Source organism: Tamandua tetradactyla, chromosome 2 (assembly GCF_023851605.1).
Source record: "Tamandua tetradactyla isolate mTamTet1 chromosome 2, mTamTet1.pri, whole genome shotgun sequence".
Taxonomy (NCBI): domain Eukaryota; kingdom Metazoa; phylum Chordata; class Mammalia; order Pilosa; family Myrmecophagidae; genus Tamandua; species Tamandua tetradactyla.
This window is the reverse complement of record NC_135328.1, coordinates 185,963,291-185,982,578: the sequence shown is the minus strand read 5'-3', so window position 1 is coordinate 185,982,578 and position 19,288 is coordinate 185,963,291. Positions and strand designations below refer to the sequence as shown.

At 36.9% G+C, this 19,288-nt stretch overlaps 1 protein-coding gene across 13 annotated transcripts in view; it reads left to right on the top strand.

Moving 5' to 3' along the window:
• Nucleotides 1–19,288, top strand: part of MACF1 (microtubule actin crosslinking factor 1) — a 379,780-nt gene that overhangs the window by 322,234 nt on the left and 38,258 nt on the right. For 9 of the 13 annotated variants that reach the window (XM_077150193.1, XM_077150192.1, XM_077150189.1 and 6 more), the window contains 20 exons: nt 2,304–2,463; nt 2,822–3,148; nt 4,237–4,321; nt 4,855–5,096; nt 5,750–5,956; nt 7,323–7,442; nt 8,461–8,568; nt 9,531–9,749; nt 10,743–10,946; nt 11,679–11,687; nt 12,646–12,877; nt 13,519–13,745; nt 14,816–14,938; nt 15,054–15,155; nt 15,798–15,899; nt 16,002–16,175; nt 16,271–16,426; nt 16,546–16,743; nt 17,281–17,409; nt 18,055–18,228. In XM_077150193.1, coding sequence (XP_077006308.1) covers nt 2,304–2,463; nt 2,822–3,148; nt 4,237–4,321; nt 4,855–5,096; nt 5,750–5,956; nt 7,323–7,442; nt 8,461–8,568; nt 9,531–9,749; nt 10,743–10,946; nt 11,679–11,687; nt 12,646–12,877; nt 13,519–13,745; nt 14,816–14,938; nt 15,054–15,155; nt 15,798–15,899; nt 16,002–16,175; nt 16,271–16,426; nt 16,546–16,743; nt 17,281–17,409; nt 18,055–18,228 — 3,298 coding nt within the window. The remainder of the gene's footprint in view (nt 1–2,303; nt 2,464–2,821; nt 3,149–4,236; nt 4,322–4,854; nt 5,097–5,749; nt 5,957–7,322; nt 7,443–8,460; nt 8,569–9,530; nt 9,750–10,742; nt 10,947–11,678; nt 11,688–12,645; nt 12,878–13,518; nt 13,746–14,815; nt 14,939–15,053; nt 15,156–15,797; nt 15,900–16,001; nt 16,176–16,270; nt 16,427–16,545; nt 16,744–17,280; nt 17,410–18,054; nt 18,229–19,288) is intronic. The other 4 variants (XM_077150197.1, XM_077150196.1, XM_077150195.1 and 1 more) reach the window with 1 other exon arrangement.

Here is a 19,288-nt window from a genome sequence, read left to right as displayed (position 1 = left end):
TGCCCATATTAGAGAGAGATACAAAAATGAAAAAAAATCTCCATTACTTTTTTCTTCTCTGTGCCCATTTTCATTATGGCATCATCGGCCTTCTAGTTACTTAGGCTTAAAACTTCAATCCCCCTTTTTTTTTTAACGCTTTTTCTTTCCTTTGTCCCCATACCTAGTCACGATGCTAATTCCTGTCCATTTTACTTCTACAGTGTCTTTCCTATCCATCCATTTCTCTAATTCCCACTCTTCATGATTTACGAGCTCTCCCTTAGGCAGTTGAGGTCAGCCTTCTAAATAATCGCTCTGCTACTAAATCTTTCTCACTAACCCCCTGACCTTCTCTTTCTATGCCCTGCCTCCTCATACTTCTGTTCTGGGTGAACCTTTTTGAAGTACACCTCTGATCATATCTTTCCATGCTCAGAACCATTTAATGACTTCCTTTTGTCTATAAAATAAAACTAACTCGGCATTAAAGCCCTCAACTGTTTGACTCGAACTTACCTTTCTTAGTTTCCACTCTTCTTTTCATTCCTTATAGATAAAATAAAATATATTTTATTCTTCAGTATCTTCTATCAATTTCCTAATGGTGTTGAATCTTCCTTGAAATGCCTTTTTCCCATCACTTGATATCTGTCTCCCCTTACATGAAGCATTTCTTTATTTCCCCCAGCATAAAATAACTTCCTCCTAATCGCCGTAACTGTTTACATCTACCTTGTTTTTTGGACATTATTTATGTACATTCCTCCTTGGCCCATAAACTCCTAAAAATCATGATTTTTTTCCCCTGATATATCTTTTTATGACTTTTTCCTTCTACCTTTCCTGCTTTCATTCTCCTAGCCTAATATAGTTTCTGGGCCAGTATTTTAAAGTTAACTACCAAAAGCAGCTTCACTTATTACAGACTTTTAAAGATTTTTATTTGGATGCTTTAATAGTGGATTTTTGATGCTTCTCAATTATTTTAACCCTTCTCTTCACTAAATTTTACCCAAAATCTTATTACATTGAGTTCTTCAATTTTTCATGTTCTAAGATCAGAGATGAGGCAGAAAGATTTGGAAATTAGAGGCAGTTTTTAAAAAAAATGAAACCCCAGTTTAATAATAACCTTTAAAATGTTATGGTAGAGTTATATTGAAGATGTACTTTGAAGGCTGGCATAAAACTAGGAATGGAAATTTTATACTTATATTAACGCTTAAAAACGATAGTGCCTAGAGATATATTTTCTATATTGAAACGTAATTGAATTTCCATATAATTAAAATGCCAAATCTTTTCTTTTAAATCATTTCGTATTAAAACAGGTTTATCAAGGGCAACCAGCATTAGGGCCTGGCACAAAGTAGACTTTCAGTAAAGATTTGCTTGAACTCAAGTATACCGTATACTCGTGAGCCTTTTCAAATGACATATCATTTGGTCTGTTCTTGATTCAAAGTCATCATTATGGCTTTTCATAATCTGTGAACTAATACAGCTCTGTGGTTGTTTTTTAGTTTTTCTGTCTCTTCCTCGTCTTCTACATCCAGGCTTCCTCTCCTGTTTGTAATTTGCTGCTTTTAATCTATAGTACTTGAAAATAAATGCTTAGGTATAAATGCTACTTAAGTAAGAGTTAATATTCCAAGGAAGCCATAAAGTTCATAGCTCTTTGGGCTGGCATATGTGTTGACAAATTCAGCTATTCTGAGGTCATTTTTTTTGCCTTAAATCTGGGTTCAAAGTAGTGTTCTGGAGTTGTAACTGGAGCTTTTGGAAATGGCAGGGGAATTCTAGTTCATAGTCTGCCTTTGCTCTTCGAATGTGCTTCTCTTATAAGTGTCACATACCAGTGACAGAGAGATAGAAAACTGAGGATATCTTTTTTTTTTTTTTTACCCCTTTAAACTGTTTTGGTCACATTCATGGGCTGTGTTTCATTTTGATAATGTGTCAGTGTAGTATAAGAAAGAATAGCATTAATATAAGATATATTAGAATCTAGATTTGATTCTAATTCTCATTCTACCTTGCTACTCAGTGACTTGAGCAAAGTTTTTTTTTTTCAAGCCTTCAGGGTCTAATTTCTCTTTTGTATAGCGGAGATAATTATTCTGTCCATCTTACAAGGTTATGACGGGAGAAATGCTCATGAGAGCATTTAGAACAACAAAGTGCTGTGCCTAATTGTGTTCTGTTTACTATTAATATTTGAACTATTCCTGGTAAAGACTAATCTTTTACTGGATATATTACTATTAAAAGTTTTAATGTGACTTTTTTGCCTGAGCAGCTTGTTCTGTATATTTGTGTAGGCAGAAACAGCTGGAAGATATCCTGGTTCTGGCCAAACATTTCCATGAAACAGCTGAGCCTATTTCTGACTTCTTATCTATCACAGAGAAAAAACTCACTAACTCAGAACCTGTTGGCACCCAGACTGCCAAAATTCAGCAGCAGATCGTTCGGCACAAGGTAGGAAGTAGTTATGGCAAATACAAACATAGAACTGGAATCAGAAATCCTAGAAATTAGTAAGTTGCCTACAGTGTCCAGAAGACATCTTTTGTGGGGTTTTAAAATTTAATTTAAAGTATGGTCAGAATATTAATTGGAAAGGTTACACTCTTGAAATTAAAATAGAAATTGATGAATGGGCTACCATCAGAAAAATATCTTTTGTTCTCAGTTTTTATATTATTTCTGCCTTTCAGTAGGGAAATTTTTTTACATTATTCTTTCATTTGTTATATTGTTTGTTGTTCATTGTTTCATGTTTACGTTTCATTTATTTTGTTTCTGTTAATTCATTTTTTCCACTCTGGATTTCCAGGCTCTGCAGGAAGAAATAGAAAGCCATGCAACAGATGTGCACCAGGCAGTCAAAACAGGGCAGTCCCTCTCTTCCCTGATATGTTCTGCAGAACAGGGTGTGCTGTCAGAAAAACTAGACTCATTGCAGGCCCGATACAGTGAGATTCAAGACTGGTGCTGTCGGAAAGCAGCCCTGCTTGAGCAAGCACTGTCTAATGCTAGACTGTTTGGGGAGGATGAGGTGGAGGTGCTCAACTGGCTTGCTGAGGTTGAGGACAAGCTCAGTTCAGTCTTCGTAAAGGATTACAAACAGGATGTCCTGCAGAAGCAGCATGCTGACCATCTGGTATTCATGTTTCCATTCTTATTGGTTATATTACTAAGTTATTTTACAATTTTGATTTGTGTTTGTCTTCATTTTATTTTCCATTCCAAACATTTCAACTTTATTTTATACAAAAACAAATAGTTATAGACTTTGTGCTAAGTGCTAGTCTGTTCTTGATAAGTCCATGGAAATATGTGTATTTAACAAACTGAATCAACACTTCTAGAGGATGGTACAGGGTACAACCAGGGGGCATCCCAATTCCAACTCATGATTTACATTATTAATGGTATTACTAAGTTTCCATTTTAGCAGTTTTATGAACAAGAATGTACTTTAACAAAACCAGGTTTACCAAGTAGTACCCAAAATTTGATCATGTAACTACAGCTTTTAGGATATTTTTGAAATTTATATGCTCAAATTCCAAGGATTCTTTGTCATCTTAATAGGAAGAACAGTTTGTCTTTTCCATTTCATTTTATTGAATTCCCTCTTTAGGGGTTGTAAAAATAGGAAAATAGGCAAAGCTTTTTTTTTTGTAGTCTCAGATACTTCATCATCAACTTCAAATATCGAAAGCATTTTTAACCAGGATTTTTTTTTTGCATGGGCAAGCTCTCTGGGAATTGAACCCAGGTCTCTGGCATGGCAGGCGAGAATTCTGCCACTGAGCCACATTTCATTGCCCTAACCAGGATTTGTTTTTAAGTCATCCTGACCCTGTACTTGATGGCTTTCTTTTGTCTTATTCTTTGTTTTGAATATAGTGGATATTTTTGCTTCTTTCTTGGGTTCACATTGGGTATTTTTCTTGGGTTCAGGTTTGGTAGCAGTGAATTCGTAAAGCCTATTTAATCCCAAATCTCTTCTCATCCAATAAAAGGAAAACGTTGCTTATAAATATGGGATTTAATAATTTTTGATAATTAATGGGCGGGCAACCAAAAAGGTAATGAAGGAATCTAGTATCTGATGTTTAAACTGAATTGGTATTCATCTGAAAAGATCATCTCTTTACTTTAAATCTATTTACTTAAAGGTCTCACATTTCTTTCCCTTTGTTGTGCGATAGTTTTAGGATTAATGCTATTCTTTCCTTTTAGGCTTTAAATGAAGAAATTGTTAATAGAAAGAAGAATGTAGATCAAGCTATTAAAAATGGTCAGGCTCTTCTCAAACAAACCACAGGTACTTTGAAAAATGCAAAAAAGTATATCTCTTAACACTTCCACAATCACAGAGATAATCACATGTCCAAGGAAATAAGTAACCTGTATTAGCCATGTCTCTTTGTATATAAGGACATCTTAGCACCCACTGATTATATTACCATGTGCTCCAGGGAAGCTGGTGACCTTTGTTCCTATATCCTGTTAAAATCCCTTGAAAAACTAGAAGATTTTGTAGTCTCACATCTAGTTACAAATGATGACCCACCCATATCCATCCCCATAATGGATAATACCCAATGCCAGCATTCACTGAAAAATGCTGAGAACAGCCTAGAAACACCTGTCAGACTCAGATCTTAATCTCAGAAGTAGCTTCTTTATCAGGTAGAAGCTTTATTTTATTTCCCACTTACCCTTAGTGTGGGATGCTAAATGAAATCACTACCACAGGGAGAGAGCATCTGTCAAATTTAAGCACTGGTTTGAAAAGTGGGGAATTGAAGTGATTCCCCTATCTTCAAATTTCTTAAATATAAATAATTCCTGTAGGTGAAGAGGTGTTGCTTATCCAGGAAAAACTAGATGGTATAAAGACTCGCTACGCAGACATCACGGTCACTAGCTCCAAGGCCCTCAGAACTTTAGAGCAAGCCCGGCAACTGGCTACCAAGTTCCAGTCTACTTATGAGGAGCTGACCGGGTGGCTGAGAGAGGTGGAGGAGGAGCTGGCAACCAGTGGAGGACAGTCTCCCACAGGGGAGCAGATACCCCAGTTTCAGCAAAGACAGAAGGTAAGCTGTCATTTCACAATGTAAAAGGGAAAACGAGTTTTCTTAGAATTCTTAAGCTCAGATCCTAAGTTTTATCACCAACTATCTCTGCTTTAAATCTAAACAAAAGATTTCTGCCTGTTTCCTTTCTTGTTTACTCATGAACAGTAAGTTTTGCTGTAAAGAAAGACAAGTATAAGAGCACTGTTTTGGTTTGAAGAGGAAAGAAGATTGTACCCCAAACCTCTAGGAAATTTGCTTAGTATATAACATTTTATAATTTATCCTCATGATTCATTTTCTAGTGAGAGGATCTTGGTTATATTCGATTCTCCTGCAGGATTAGTGCAGTTCTAGCAATACGTTGTAGGTACTTGTTAGTTAAATGCCTATAGTTAAAGCATTATTTATCAATTCTCTTGAAGAAAAGAACACTGTTTATTTTACTGAGAAATAATGTGGCTCAAGAATAGACACTTCTAAGTAAGCCACAGCAGAGCCTAAAGTCAGGCTGCTGAATGACTGAAAAATTTGAGACAAGAAAAAAATAACTAAAGGAAAAAGAGGTCAGATCCCTGCTGGGGTATGTGGTAGAGATAACACTTTCCACCCAGCACAACTGCCAATATGCTTTATTTAGCAAAGTATGGCCTGAAAACTTTTTTTCTCCTTAGGAATTAAAGAAAGAGGTCATGGAGCACAGATTAGTGTTGGACACAGTGAATGAGGTGAGCCGTGCTCTCTTAGAGTTAGTGCCCTGGAGAGCCAGAGAAGGGCTGGATAAACTTGTTTCTGATGCCAACGAGCAGTACAAACTGGTCAGTGACACTGTTGGACAAAGGGTGGATGAAATTGATGCTGCTATTCAAAGATCACAACAGGTAAAATTTATAGCATCTCTGCATTAATATTTTAGTCAATGAGGAGAAATATGTGTTAGGTACAGTACTATGACTCTTGTAATTATAGACCCTGGAGCAAGAATAATAAAGCTAAATCTTATGCAACAGACATTGGTCACTAAAGGGAAGTGATTGGGTAAGAGGTTGTGAGGATGGGCCCAGGTTTGATCCAAAGTTTTTGACCCCTCTGATTAGAGAAGAACTTGGAGAAGAGTACGTGAGGCCTTTTCTTAGCTAATTGCCCTACTAAACAGGTGGATGATGATTAGAGTAGAAATATCTAAACCCAAAAGTTCTGAATGTCACAATCTCAGTTTGATGTAATCAGTTGTCTTAACATAGGATGGAAGAAGGGAAGGAACCAAGAACTGTAGTTACTATCATATATGCTAAACCAGAATAGTAGAGCCATCTGAAATTGAACCCTCTCTGTAAACCTGGGTGTCACATCTGGGTGTCACATTTCCCTTGATATTTTTTCCATTCTTCTTTCTGGAGAAAAGTTGTTTGATTTTTTTTTTTTTTAAGCTGAATATGACCTATGAATTTGCCGTAGCATGGAGTAAATTAATATAACATGAGTCCTTGGGTTCATGGTGATAAATTCTTTCTGACCCACACAAAAATGTGTTCTGACTCCACATTCATCTCTAAATATGTCTTTTTTGATATCCATACTCTTAGCCAGATACAGCAATATGAAATTTAATGTGCTTGAGAGAAGCTTACTTTCTCTTTAAATATTTGTATAGGTTGGCAGTGTTGAAGAGGAACAGATAAAGGTTGGGGAATGCTTGTGAAAAAGTAGTTGTGTAGAATGTTCTTAGTTTTTATTTGTTACAGCCTATAAGTCTAGCCATCATAACCATTTAAGGGTTTGTGCTTTCTGGGGTTTTCATGCTTCTGTAGCTGATTGAGTGCTTCCAAGATAACTTGATTGAGTGTTAAATTTATGTTTCAACATTTGACTAAAACTACTACTGTTCATTGTCTGGGTAGGAAAGAGAATGGCAAAGATTGCAGCCTCATAAAAATTCTCATTAGAGGTGTATTTCTTTTGAAGGCTATCAATTTCTCCCGTTGTTTCTAAGTGTTGAAACACTGAGTTCTAAAACTTCTTTCTAAAGAAGTTGAAATATTATGAACTTGTTTGTTGAAAAACTATCAACTCTAATTTGTCTGCATCTTGATTTTGTGATTTTATGACATTCTCCCTGCTTTGGCTTCACTTTGTAAGAAAGAAACGGTATTACTGAAAATCTAGGCTTTCCTGAGTTGAAGAAATTACACTTCTAAGAAGGAGGACCTTGGTATTTATTTGTTTTTCTTTAATACTTGTATTAAGTATGAGCAAGCTGCTGATGCGGAATTGGCTTGGGTTTCTGAAACGAAACGGAAACTGATGGCCCTTGGTCCAATTCGCCTGGAACAGGACCAGACCACGGCTCAGCTCCAGGTACAGAAGGTAGGTTTAACTCTGATGTACCCACCCACCCTAAATTAGAATAATCATAACTTCATGTGACTAGGAGAGGGTATCTGACTAATCCAAGTCAAGTGGAATGATTCAGTGTCATAATGATGGATAGAAATTCATGTTATGAATATTTAGTTGAGATGAGAAAGAGATTTTTGCTTTGTAAAAAGAGGAACTAGGCCCATAACGCAGAAGAGAGTAGTTAGCAATTTCTGGGTGCTTTTTAGAAGGGCAGATTTTTATTTTTTTATTTTATTTTTTATCACTTTTTAAAAATTTTATACAGTTTTTTTTTTTTAACTAAAGTTGCAGCTTTACAGAAAAATCATGTGGAAACTACAGAGTTTGCATCTATTCCCCCCCCCCCCCACCATCCACAATTAATACCTTGCATTAGTGTAGTATCTTTGTGGCAGTTGATAAGAGAATATTATTTTAATTTTATTATTAACTGTTGTCCATAGTTTACATTAGAATTCACTGTGTTGTACAGTCCTAGGTTCTTTTTTTTAATATTTATTCTAGCAACATATATACAACCTAAAATTTCCCCTGTAACCACATTCAAATATATGATTCATTGATGTTAATTACTTTCACAGTGTTGCACTACCATAACCCCTACACATTATTAAAACTTTTATGTAACTCCAAAAACAAATTCAGTACCAATTAAGTATTAATTCCCCATACCCTTCCCCAACCTTGGCCCCTAGTAGCCTGTCCTCTACTTTCTATGAATTTTCTTATTCTGATTGTTTCCTATCACTGAGTGCATTACAGTATTTGTCTAGGAGGAAAGATATTTTTGTAAGCTACTAAGAGATAGGCATTGAAGCTGTATGAATAGGCAGTGTCAAACGTTGTAAGAGTGATTTTTGAGATGACTTTATAAAGCAGGGATGATTTTAAACCTAAATCATAAGTTTTGTCTCACCTATGACTCAAGGAGAAGAAAAGTGGTGTTCTTTTACTTGTTGACTTAACTACAACTTAATTTTCACAGGCTTTCTCCATTGACATCATTCGACACAAAGATTCAATGGATGAACTCTTCAGTCATCGTGGTGAAATTTTTGGCACGTGTGGGGAGGAGCAGAAAGCTGTATTACAGGTAAATTACATTTGTTTACTCACCATTGTGTTGTCTTGGTCATGGAGAATTAGAAATTGATTATGAAATAATGGCTTAAGAATTTTTATTTTTTATCTCTCCTGGACTTTCTTATTACTGATGTAGGTTTTAAGTCCAATTTGATGTTCTGGAACCTATACCCCCAACATTGTGTTCACAAATGTCTTAATAGCAGTAGTATATAATGTGAAATATATTGCTGATCGATCTTATTAATAATGGAGGAATTGCTACTTATCCTGGATCCATGTGGCATGATTTTTTTCCATGTTAGTATTATGGTACCTGCCACCATTTTTATTAGCTGCACTTTGAAATATTTTTGAATGTGCTCATAGGTGTTTTGCAGAACCATAAGCAGACATTAATTCTTTCTTCAGGTTCTTCCTTTTTCTAAAATGACTGACCAAGAGAATTCATTTGTAGACCAAATTTGTTTTTCATTTTCATAGTCATAGGACATGAAAATTTCATAGTCAACTGAAGTGCTCATTCTAAACATATAAAGCAGAAATACCAGGTTTGTGGAGACTTTTTATCAGAGGAAAAAAGACAGATGGAATCTGATGGGCAAAGACTGTCACAGCCCCTGGAATGTTCAGTCTTAAACTGACGTGTTATAATAATGTTGTATTTAATATTGCGTGCATCATCACTAAAAGTTTTATTTTGCTGTGTTGTCCTTGTACTATTTTACTGCCTTTCATATTTTAAAAATTATAGAAATAATGGATATGTGTGAGAGGAAACTTAGGAAATTCAGAAAAGTAAAAAGAGGATAAGAATCACTTGTATTCTTACTAGATTAATCCACATTTTTTAACGTTGTAGTGATATTCCTTCAGATTCTTTAATGTATATATACTTACATTTTTTTTAAAAAGGATTCATAATATTAATAGCATTTACATTTTATTCTTTTTTTTTTTTGCTGTTCATAGGAAAAGACAGAATCTCTAATACAGCAATATGAAGCCATTAGCCTACTCAACGCAGAGCGCTATGCCCGTTTAGAGCGGGCACAGGTCTTAGTAAATCAGTTTTGGGAAACTTACGAGGAACTCAGCCCCTGGATTGAGGAAACTCAGACACTAATAGCACAGTTACCTCCTCCAGCTATTGATCATGAGCAGCTCAGACAACAGCAAGAAGAAATGAGGGTAAGGAGAATGTTGAATTTTATTTTATTTCAGAACAGAAGATCAGCTCTACAGTTAATTCACAGTGTATTTATTAATGCCTATTATTTGAAGTTCTCTGTTAGGAAGTTAATTCTTAATCATAAGAATTTCTTTGCACAGTAAAAATACATATCTGTTATTTTCTTTGTCCTTTTATATAAATCTCTTAAAGAAACAGATTATAGAGTTGTTAGGAACCTGGGAGCAGAAGTAAAAAAGGAATTAAGTAAAACTCAAGGGAATTTTACATCTTTCTGGGATCAGAGGATGTTAGACTGAGAATGGGGGTGGATGGCTCTTTCCATTTGTTTAGGTACCAGCTGGGGTGAGAGCCATAAGAAAATGTCAGAAATCATGTGCTACGTATAGTTAAGATGAAAGGGAAGATTAGAGACATATCATAGATTATAGCTATTACCATTAATGTCACTTTAAAAAATGTTTCTTGTATTTCTGGTTTATGACTGGTACTTATTCCTATCTCTCTGTTCCTTTAAGTGGAAGCTTACTAACTGAAAGTAATCAGGAGTAGGATCATGGAGTGGTTAGATTATCAGAAATGTTGCTGCCGGTAGCTTGTCCTGCTTGTTTGTTGTTTCTCTGCCTAGAGAAGGAGACAGATGTTAAACACTGTAAATCACAGTGTAATAGATAGAGGTTTTTATGAGTACAGAGCAGCGTGGTTTAAACTTGTGTGGTGGGGGGAGGAGCTCTGAGAGAGGGATGTGTCTGGACTGCTTCCTAGGAGGTGGCACATATGAACTGGCTTTTGAAAATGAAGAGAACCAAGTATTGTCAGAACTCAAACCTTAGATGTTTTTCTGTTCCCCACAAATGATGAGATGCTGGGATATGCTGGTTTTTAACAGTTCAGTTTGTTCCTCCCAAAGCTGAAATAAGCTTTGATCAAAATATCTGAACAAATAAACAGTATGAAAATGTTCATGTTTTAATCTGTATTTCTTTATATAGCAACTAAGGGAATCCATTGCTGAACACAAACCTCATATTGATAAGTTACTGAAAATAGGCCCGCAACTAAAGGAGTTAAACCCTGAAGAGGGGGAAATGGTGGAGGAAAAATACCAGAACGCAGAAAACATGTACACCCAAATAAAAGAGGAGGTGCGCCAGCGGGCCCTAGCTCTGGATGAAGCTGTTTCCCAGTCTGTTCAGGTGTGTGCGTGTCTTAAACTCATACAGCCTTCAACAGGCCTTTAGTCTAATCAAAAATCTCTGTAGCAGGTAAGCTTCTATGCTAAGGAATCACCATGCTGATGAGAAATTGTCAAACAACTAGGAAACTACTGTATTTTTCCAAGGAATGGTGGTATACTGACACTGTGGGGAGATTAAAGTACATCTGGGCACATATATATTGTCTATCGGTGGTTTCCCTGAAAACTTTATATTGTGATGATCCTTTAGCAGGGCTGATTTTAGATAAACTCAGCTTGCAGACTCAAAAACAATAAATGCCTTAAGAAAGGTGAGGTTCACAGGGGGCCTATTATGATTGAAATTTAGAATGACAGCACATTGGTCTTCATGGGCAAGAGGCGATTGGCTAGCTCCTACTTCAGAGAGAGATGCTTGAGTAGGGAGAAATAAGAGTCAAAAAAGAAGCTTAAGCCACCAGCAGTGGCGTTTAAGGCATGTAACTGCATACTTTTCAACTAATATATTATTACTGTTAGTGGTACTTTTGTCATGTCTGGGTATTTTATTCCTATGTTTAGTGAGTATTCTTGGTTAATATTTGTACTTACTCAAGTTTTTCCCCTCCCACCTTCCGTCCCATCTCTCACTCACATTGTGGAATGTATTACTTTGTGTTGTTGCTGCCTGCTCCTGTCTTCCCCACATCGTCACATTTCATTGTTGTGTTGACTGCGCCCACCATTACAGATTACAGAGGTAAGGTCCCCACCCCCGTTGGGATTAGGGTTTTCTTATAAAGCTGAGAATTGAGGTCATTATCTATAAGGAGATTTCCCTTAATGCTAGTGGAATAAATATTATTAGTGCAGTTTATTAGGCCAGTTTCATTTGGGGTGGAATCTAGAAGTGAGGTAGTGATAGGAAGTGTTAAGGAAATGGCACAATTTCTAGCCTATAGAACACTTAAAATAGATAAACCTTACTCTAAATGAATCCAGAGTTGGCTTTAGATAGCTTTTTTAGAGGTCAAACATCTATTTTGCTCTGTTCCCCCTACCCCCTCTGCTTCAGATTATAAATGATAATTTTGTAATTATAGTCATGTTATTGAAAATACCAGGAAAATGGGAAGCTAGTTCTTTTAGAATGAGGTTAGATTATCTTCTTTATAAACTTTTCATCATGACAACGTTTTCCTTTCTCACTGTTGTATATGACAGGCTATTGAATTGCATGCCATGATACTTACAAACTCCAGGTCATGTGCATATAGAGTTTGTCATGCATTTGCCCAGCTGGTGGAGGTTATCTAACTTGTTGGTCCAGTCTGTTGCATGCAACTGTCATCTGAGGTGTTGACATACTGACTGTCACCGGTTTCATAGTCTTGTTCTTTTTTCATCACATTAGATGAAATAAGAGAGATAATGTGGTAGCGGTAGTGATCTGAGTTGATTTCTGATAGAATACGTAACATCGTTTTTTATTGTTAAACATTTGTACTATTTTTCTGATGGGTCAGCTCTGGTATACTATGACCAAAGCAGTTTTCTGGCCAAACCCTACACTTTACAGCTATTGGGGTTCCTGCTGTGCTTAGCACAGGTTATCTGAAATAGTAGTAGATTCATACTTTGGCTTTACTCCCTAACATTTCCCCCAGAAGCATTTAGGAAGTACTGCTCTGACATCTAACAGTCCAAAATTTGTTTAGTTCCATGATAAAATTGAACCCATGTTGGAGACTCTGGAGAATCTTTCCTCTCGCCTGCACATGCCACCACTGATCCCTGCTGAAGTAGACAAGATCAGAGAATGCATCAGTGACAATAAGAGTGCCACCATGGAGCTAGAGAAACTGCAGCCTTCCTTTGAGGCTCTGAAACACCGTGGAGAAGAGCTCATTGAGCGATCTCAGGGAGCTGACAAGGATCTGGCTGCAAAAGGTGCTTGATGAACCTATTTTTAAAGAAAATCAATAGAATAAATTCTATGCTGTTATTCTCTCCAGCATCCCATTAGATGCATTCATTGAATGTAAAGGTAGTCCCCAAGTTCTGAGCATTCTAGAAGGTCATTTGGAAGACATTTAAAATTCAGAACACGTTTCCCTATTGAAACAAGGCAACAATTGATAGTTAGATTCCCAGGCCAGGCACCAAATGCTTCTTTAACCCTTAATGTGAGTAAACTACAGATTCAATAGTGGGTAGAACATAACCACCTTTATAACACTTTCTATGGGAAACATACAGCAAGTTCAATACAGAGCACTGACTGGAAATAGAGTTCTTATCTCAGCTCCTTTGTAAGTTTAGGGTTTTGTATCTTAGCAGTAGCTTTATATCAGATGGTAACTCATTTCCACATTACTTTTATGATTTCTTTATGTGTGAGACCAGTGTAAAGGAAAAATGCTAATACATGAATAATAATAAGGCTAAGAAAGAAAACTGTTCTTTAGTTATAAATTTATAGAGCTTTTCTTTAGGACAATTTCAGTGAAAATGTCAGAATTAGATGACATTTCTCATGAGACTAATTTCAAGTACTTACAGAATTTGTGTTCACATCTTTACCATCTCAGAAATCCAGGATAAATTGGATCAAATGGTATTCTTCTGGGAGGACATCAAAGCTCGGGCTGAAGAGCGAGAAATTAAATTCCTTGATGTCCTTGAATTAGCGGAGAAGTTCTGGTACGACATGGCAGCTCTCCTGACCACCATCAAAGACACTCAGGAGATCATCCATGACTTGGAAAGCCCTGGCATTGACCCATCCATCATCAAGCAACAGGTTGAAGCTGCCGAGGTAAGACAAAAAACAACCCCTTCTGTTATGTTGGTCCTCCAGGAAAGCACTTTATCCAAGTATGTTGTGTTGACGACTGCTTAGCCATGCTGAGTGCCTTAAAAGTATTTTTTAAGTTTTAATAACACTTTCCCACTTAGAAACAAAAAGCCTACTTACTATAGGAAAAAAAATTTGTAATGTAGAAAAATAGAAGGTAGAAATAAAAAGCCAATTCTCGACTCACTATTAAGAGATCTAACAATTGTTACTTTGACATATTTTTTCCAGTCCTTTTGGGTAGCCTAGGTTTTACCAAATCATTTTCTCACCTCAGCTTGTCCATTTTAGCATAAGGTAAGCCTACTGTGATATTCTCTCTCTCATATCTTTTATTTTCAGCCGTTTTCTCATACAGAAATTCTCTCCATCCCCCACAACCCTTCATTACCAGGCCATGAACCACTTTTTTTTTTTTTTTTTTTTTTTTTTTTTGCATGGGCAGTCACCGGGAATCAAACCTGGGTCTCCTACATGGCAGGCAAGAACTCTGCCACTGAGCCACCATGGCCTGCCCACATGAACCACATATTAAGACCTGGCATGGAGCTGACTGACCTCAAGATTATATACCCTAACTCTCCTATTAAGCTAGTCTCTCAGCTATTAAATCTTGATTTGTACTGTATTATTTACACTTGTAGATATATTTTTTCTGTCCTCTGGCTGTAGTTGTAATCTCCATGAAAGCACAACCTATCTCTTGCATCTTTTCCAAGCGTCTTTCATAAAACTGTCTGAGAGGTGCTTAACAAAATAACAAGGAAGGGATGAGCTTTTGGTAAATTATTGATGTTCCATTGCACCTTTCCCAAGCTGTTTTTATATATAAACATATGTATAAGAAAAATAACCACTTAGAGTCTGAAACTTGCTATTTCAATAAGCTAAATATTAAGAACATCAAAAAGCCTTTGTGGAATTGACAAGTCTGGTCAACATCTGCTATTGATAGGTATAAATTGCATCTCAGTTGGGGAGGTTCTGTTCTGCTTTCTGTTTTGGCTTATGTTCTGTTCATTTACATTTAGACTATTAAGGAAGAGACAGACGGTCTGCATGAGGAACTGGAGTTCATTCGAATCCTTGGAGCAGACCTGATTTTTGCCTGTGGAGAAACGGAGAAGCCTGAGGTGAAGAAGAGCATCGATGAGGTATGGAGAAATGGAGAAAGAATTCACATGAGGCAGTGTCTTGACATTTAAGTGGACGATATCACTGAAGAGTGGTTTTGAATTTGAGAAACTGATCGAATACCTTTTCCCATAGATGAATAATGCCTGGGAGAACTTAAACAAAACATGGAAAGAGAGGCTTGAAAAACTTGAGGATGCCATGCAAGCTGCTGTGCAGTATCAGGACACTCTGCAGGTAAGAGACCTGGAGGTAAACATCAAAGGAATTTGGGTTCCGTCTTCTCTTGTGTCATTTTCTGAATTTAACGCAAGAGTGGATCACCTGTACAGAAATGCTGCATTCTCAAACCTGAAACAGTACAGTTTCTGCATTTCCAGCTAGAGTTTTCCACTTCTGATGAGAAAATTCTGGCCCATCTCCAAATTTTTGTTTGCGCTTTCTGCCATTTTTATCATTGCATGCTAATCATGTTGATCCTCATTTTTGCTATGCATTGCAGATAATTGTTTGCTAGAGGCTCTAAACCCAGTGGTATCTTAATGCACAGCCTCACATAATAGCTTCAGGATGCTGTCGGTTTGTTAGCTCGCAAGGAAAATTGTAACTTTTATTCACATTTAGTATTTCCAGACTGTAGTTTATTTTGGACACTATACCAATAACATTGGCTCAGTTCTTAAATCACCAAATTACTGGAATAAAGATCATTATGACTTACCTCTACCCATACCTAAACACATGAATAAATGGCAAAAGGTGCTTTCATTTATTTCTGCTTATATTAGCAGGGATAATGCTAGTTCTTTTCTGACCTCTTGTAGGGTTTTTTTTGTTTTGTTTGTATTTTTTTACTGTTTATTTGTATTTTTATTTTAGGCTATGTTCGACTGGCTAGATAACACTGTGATTAAACTCTGCACCATGCCCCCAGTTGGCACTGATCTCAACACTGTTAAAGATCAGCTAAATGAAATGAAGGTTTGTATCTTGGAATGGCTTTTGAAGAACAGTAGCTTCCACAGGGCCTTTTTAGGTTTTAAAGGCTTGATTTGATGTTAACATTAAGTATGTCTTTAATAGGAGTTCAAAGTAGAAGTTTATCAACAGCAAATTGAGATGGAGAAGCTCAATCACCAGGGTGAATTGATGTTAAAAAAAGCTACTGATGAAACAGACAGAGACATTATACGAGAACCATTGACAGAACTCAAACACCTCTGGGAAAACCTGGGTGAGAAAATTGCCCACAGACAGGTAGGTAAGGCATGTGATAGAGTACGTAAATGAACTACTCTTTGCTGTTTTCTAATATCGTAACAAATGTTCCCTTTATATCTTTCTCTGAGCAGCATAAGCTAGAAGGTGCTCTTTTGGCTCTTGGCCAGTTCCAACATGCCTTAGAGGAACTAATGAGTTGGCTTATTCACACTGAAGAATTGTTAGATGCTCAAAGACCGATAAGTGGAGACCCAAAAGTCATTGAAGTTGAGCTTGCGAAGCACCATGTAAGAACTGTTGGTTTGAGACCTAATATGGCCACCAAAAGCTGTTTGATGCTGTGTGTACCTTGGGGGACCGGGCTTGATGATGGCTGTAGAGATAAATTATGTTCAAAATTTTTTAGGTTTTAAAAAATGATGTTTTGGCCCATCAAGCCACAGTGGAAACAGTCAACAAAGCTGGCAATGAGCTTCTTGAATCAAGTGCTGGAGATGATGCCAGCAGCTTAAGGAGCCGTTTGGAAACTATGAACCAGTGCTGGGAGTCAGTGTTACAAAAAACAGAGGAGAGGGAGCAGCAGCTTCAGTCAACATTGCAGCAGGTACATGCATTGTCCACGTTAGGTAGGTAGAAATGTGCTCATAATATTTAGAAGAAAGCCTTAATCAAAAAGAGGAAAGCATTTTGGGGTAGAATCCCTAATATCTTGAAAAGAAGATCATTTCTGTACTGGAACTTGTCTGGAAAGAACAGCTTGTTGGGTTGTTCTTTTTTTCATTTAGTTTATAGCCCACTCTATTTATTTACTATTTGAAGTTGGTAGATCTTCACTGTAACACACCTTGTTCACACATTCACATATGTCTTAGATCAGTCAGGTTCCTCTTTATTCAACCTTAATCAGTCAAATTCATCAGATTATAGCAGATGTCTATAAAATATTATAGTGAGATATGAGGCATTTTGCTGGATTCTAACAATGAATAAATAGGTTGGCCCCATGCTGATCCGGAAACACAATTCTGCCTTAGAGCAGTCCAACATTGCTCTCTCAAAATTTTCCATATGATCATTAGAAAATTTACTTATGAAGCTAAGAATTGACTACTGACATTGCTGATATGTCTTTTCTCAAAAGGCCCAGGGTTTCCACAGTGAAATCGAAGATTTCCTCTTGGAACTAACTAGAATGGAGAGCCAACTTTCTGCATCTAAACCCACTGGAGGACTTCCTGAAACTGCTCGGGAACAGCTTGATACACATATGGTAATGGAGAATTCTTGAAATTGAGCATAAGTGTCTCATTTCTGAATTCATGGTGTGATATATGTGTCTAGGAGTCTGCAAGTCCTACATTTTTACCATCAATATAGTACAACCTTGGGAATTGCTGCTTATCATAATCAGCATAGTCACAGGGAAGAATCAACTGGAAATACATTGATGAGCTAGTAAATTTTGAGTTAATCAGTTTGGTTGACACAAGAACATTGACTTTAGGGTTAGAGCATGAAGATGACACACATAACACAGTGTAGTTGTATTTAAGAGAAGGGCGGTTTGGGCTACTGTAATAGGTAATAACATATTTTCAAGAAAACTTGTGAGAACAAAAGGCAACAATTTCTAGGCAGATCCTTCATGAGAAGGAGACAAATTACTGGGGTCTGTAATCTCTCATCTCTGATTGTAAAAAATTTTTTTTCCTATTTCCTTAGTGACAAAATTATTTTCGTATTAAGAAAGAACAGTGGGTTTCATTACTGAATTTAAATGAAAAGCTTTGAACAAGATGAAAGCCTCCTGGACTTTTCCAGACTGTGCTAGTAAATCTGCATGTTGCTATCTTCCAGGGAATTAAGAGGCCAGAGAAATCCGCTTTATTGATATCTTTGCTGCCTTTTCTTATAGGAACTCTATTCCCAGCTGAAAGTCAAGGAAGAGACTTACAATCAACTGCTTGACAAGGGCAGGCTCATGCTTCTAAGCCGTGATGATTCTGGGTCTGGCTCAAAGACAGAACAGAGTGTGGCGCTTTTGGAACAGAAGTGGCATGTGGTCAGCAGTAAGATGGAAGAAAGAAAGGTATCTACACAAATATCAGTTTGTGATTACTATGCCTGCGTAGTTTGCTTGGTGGTAGCATGTATTACCATCTCATTTCTATGAAAAATTTTCATAGACTGGTGTATTGTAACCAAATTGCAGAACTAATAGACTAAAATATAGCTCCATGCTAATTAAGCTTCTGCTGTTAAATTTCTGTTTTTCATCCATGTCAGATCGGCTTTGATGGTACTCATTTCTGCCATTGTTTGCCTTCATACTTATCCCTTTTCTACATTTGTCAGTTAAGGTGTTACTTGCCTGTTATCTAGACATTATTGCTCAATGATGGATGGACTTTAAACAAGGTTTTTTAAGTGTTGGTGATTTGGGATTGGGAGGGTGGGGTTAGGACATGCGGGGATCAGAATTAATTCCTCACAAGGAATTTGGATTCTAGTTTAAATGTAGTGTGCAAGGAAATATGCTAACAATCAAGAGAATTATTTGATACGGCCTCTCCCCGTTCTTCCTCAAAAAAAAAAAAAGTCTTCTCAAAAGAAGAAGAAGGTGATCAGGAACCGAAGCATTTGCCCAAATTGTTTTTTATGAGAATTTCATTTTTTTCTGTGCTATCAGATCTGTCTGATCAAATGTTAAATATGTATTCAAATTTGTTGGGCACATCCATTCAACAAATAGTTCTTAAGCATCTATGTACCAGGCACTGTGTTAGGTATATAGTGGAAGCAGTAGAGGCATGGATCCCACCCTTGTGAAAGATAATGGACAGAAGAACATGATAAATAGTTGTGCGTATTAGCGAATATTTAGAGAGAAGCATTCATTTCCTAGAATGCTTCTAGTATGAGGGTCTGGTAAATTGTTATATGAACAGTGGCCAGTGGACCTGCATGTAGAGTTGTATTCTGATTCTTGGGCAGGTCATTTTCTGTAGTCCTGCAGAAGGCAGAACTAAGATTAATTAAAGAAACAGATTGTGACTCATAATCGAGAAGTTTCTGGAAGGTTATCCCAACAGTGGAGAGGGCTGCCTCAAGAGGTATTACCCATCATTAGTGGAACTGGTCAAGCAACA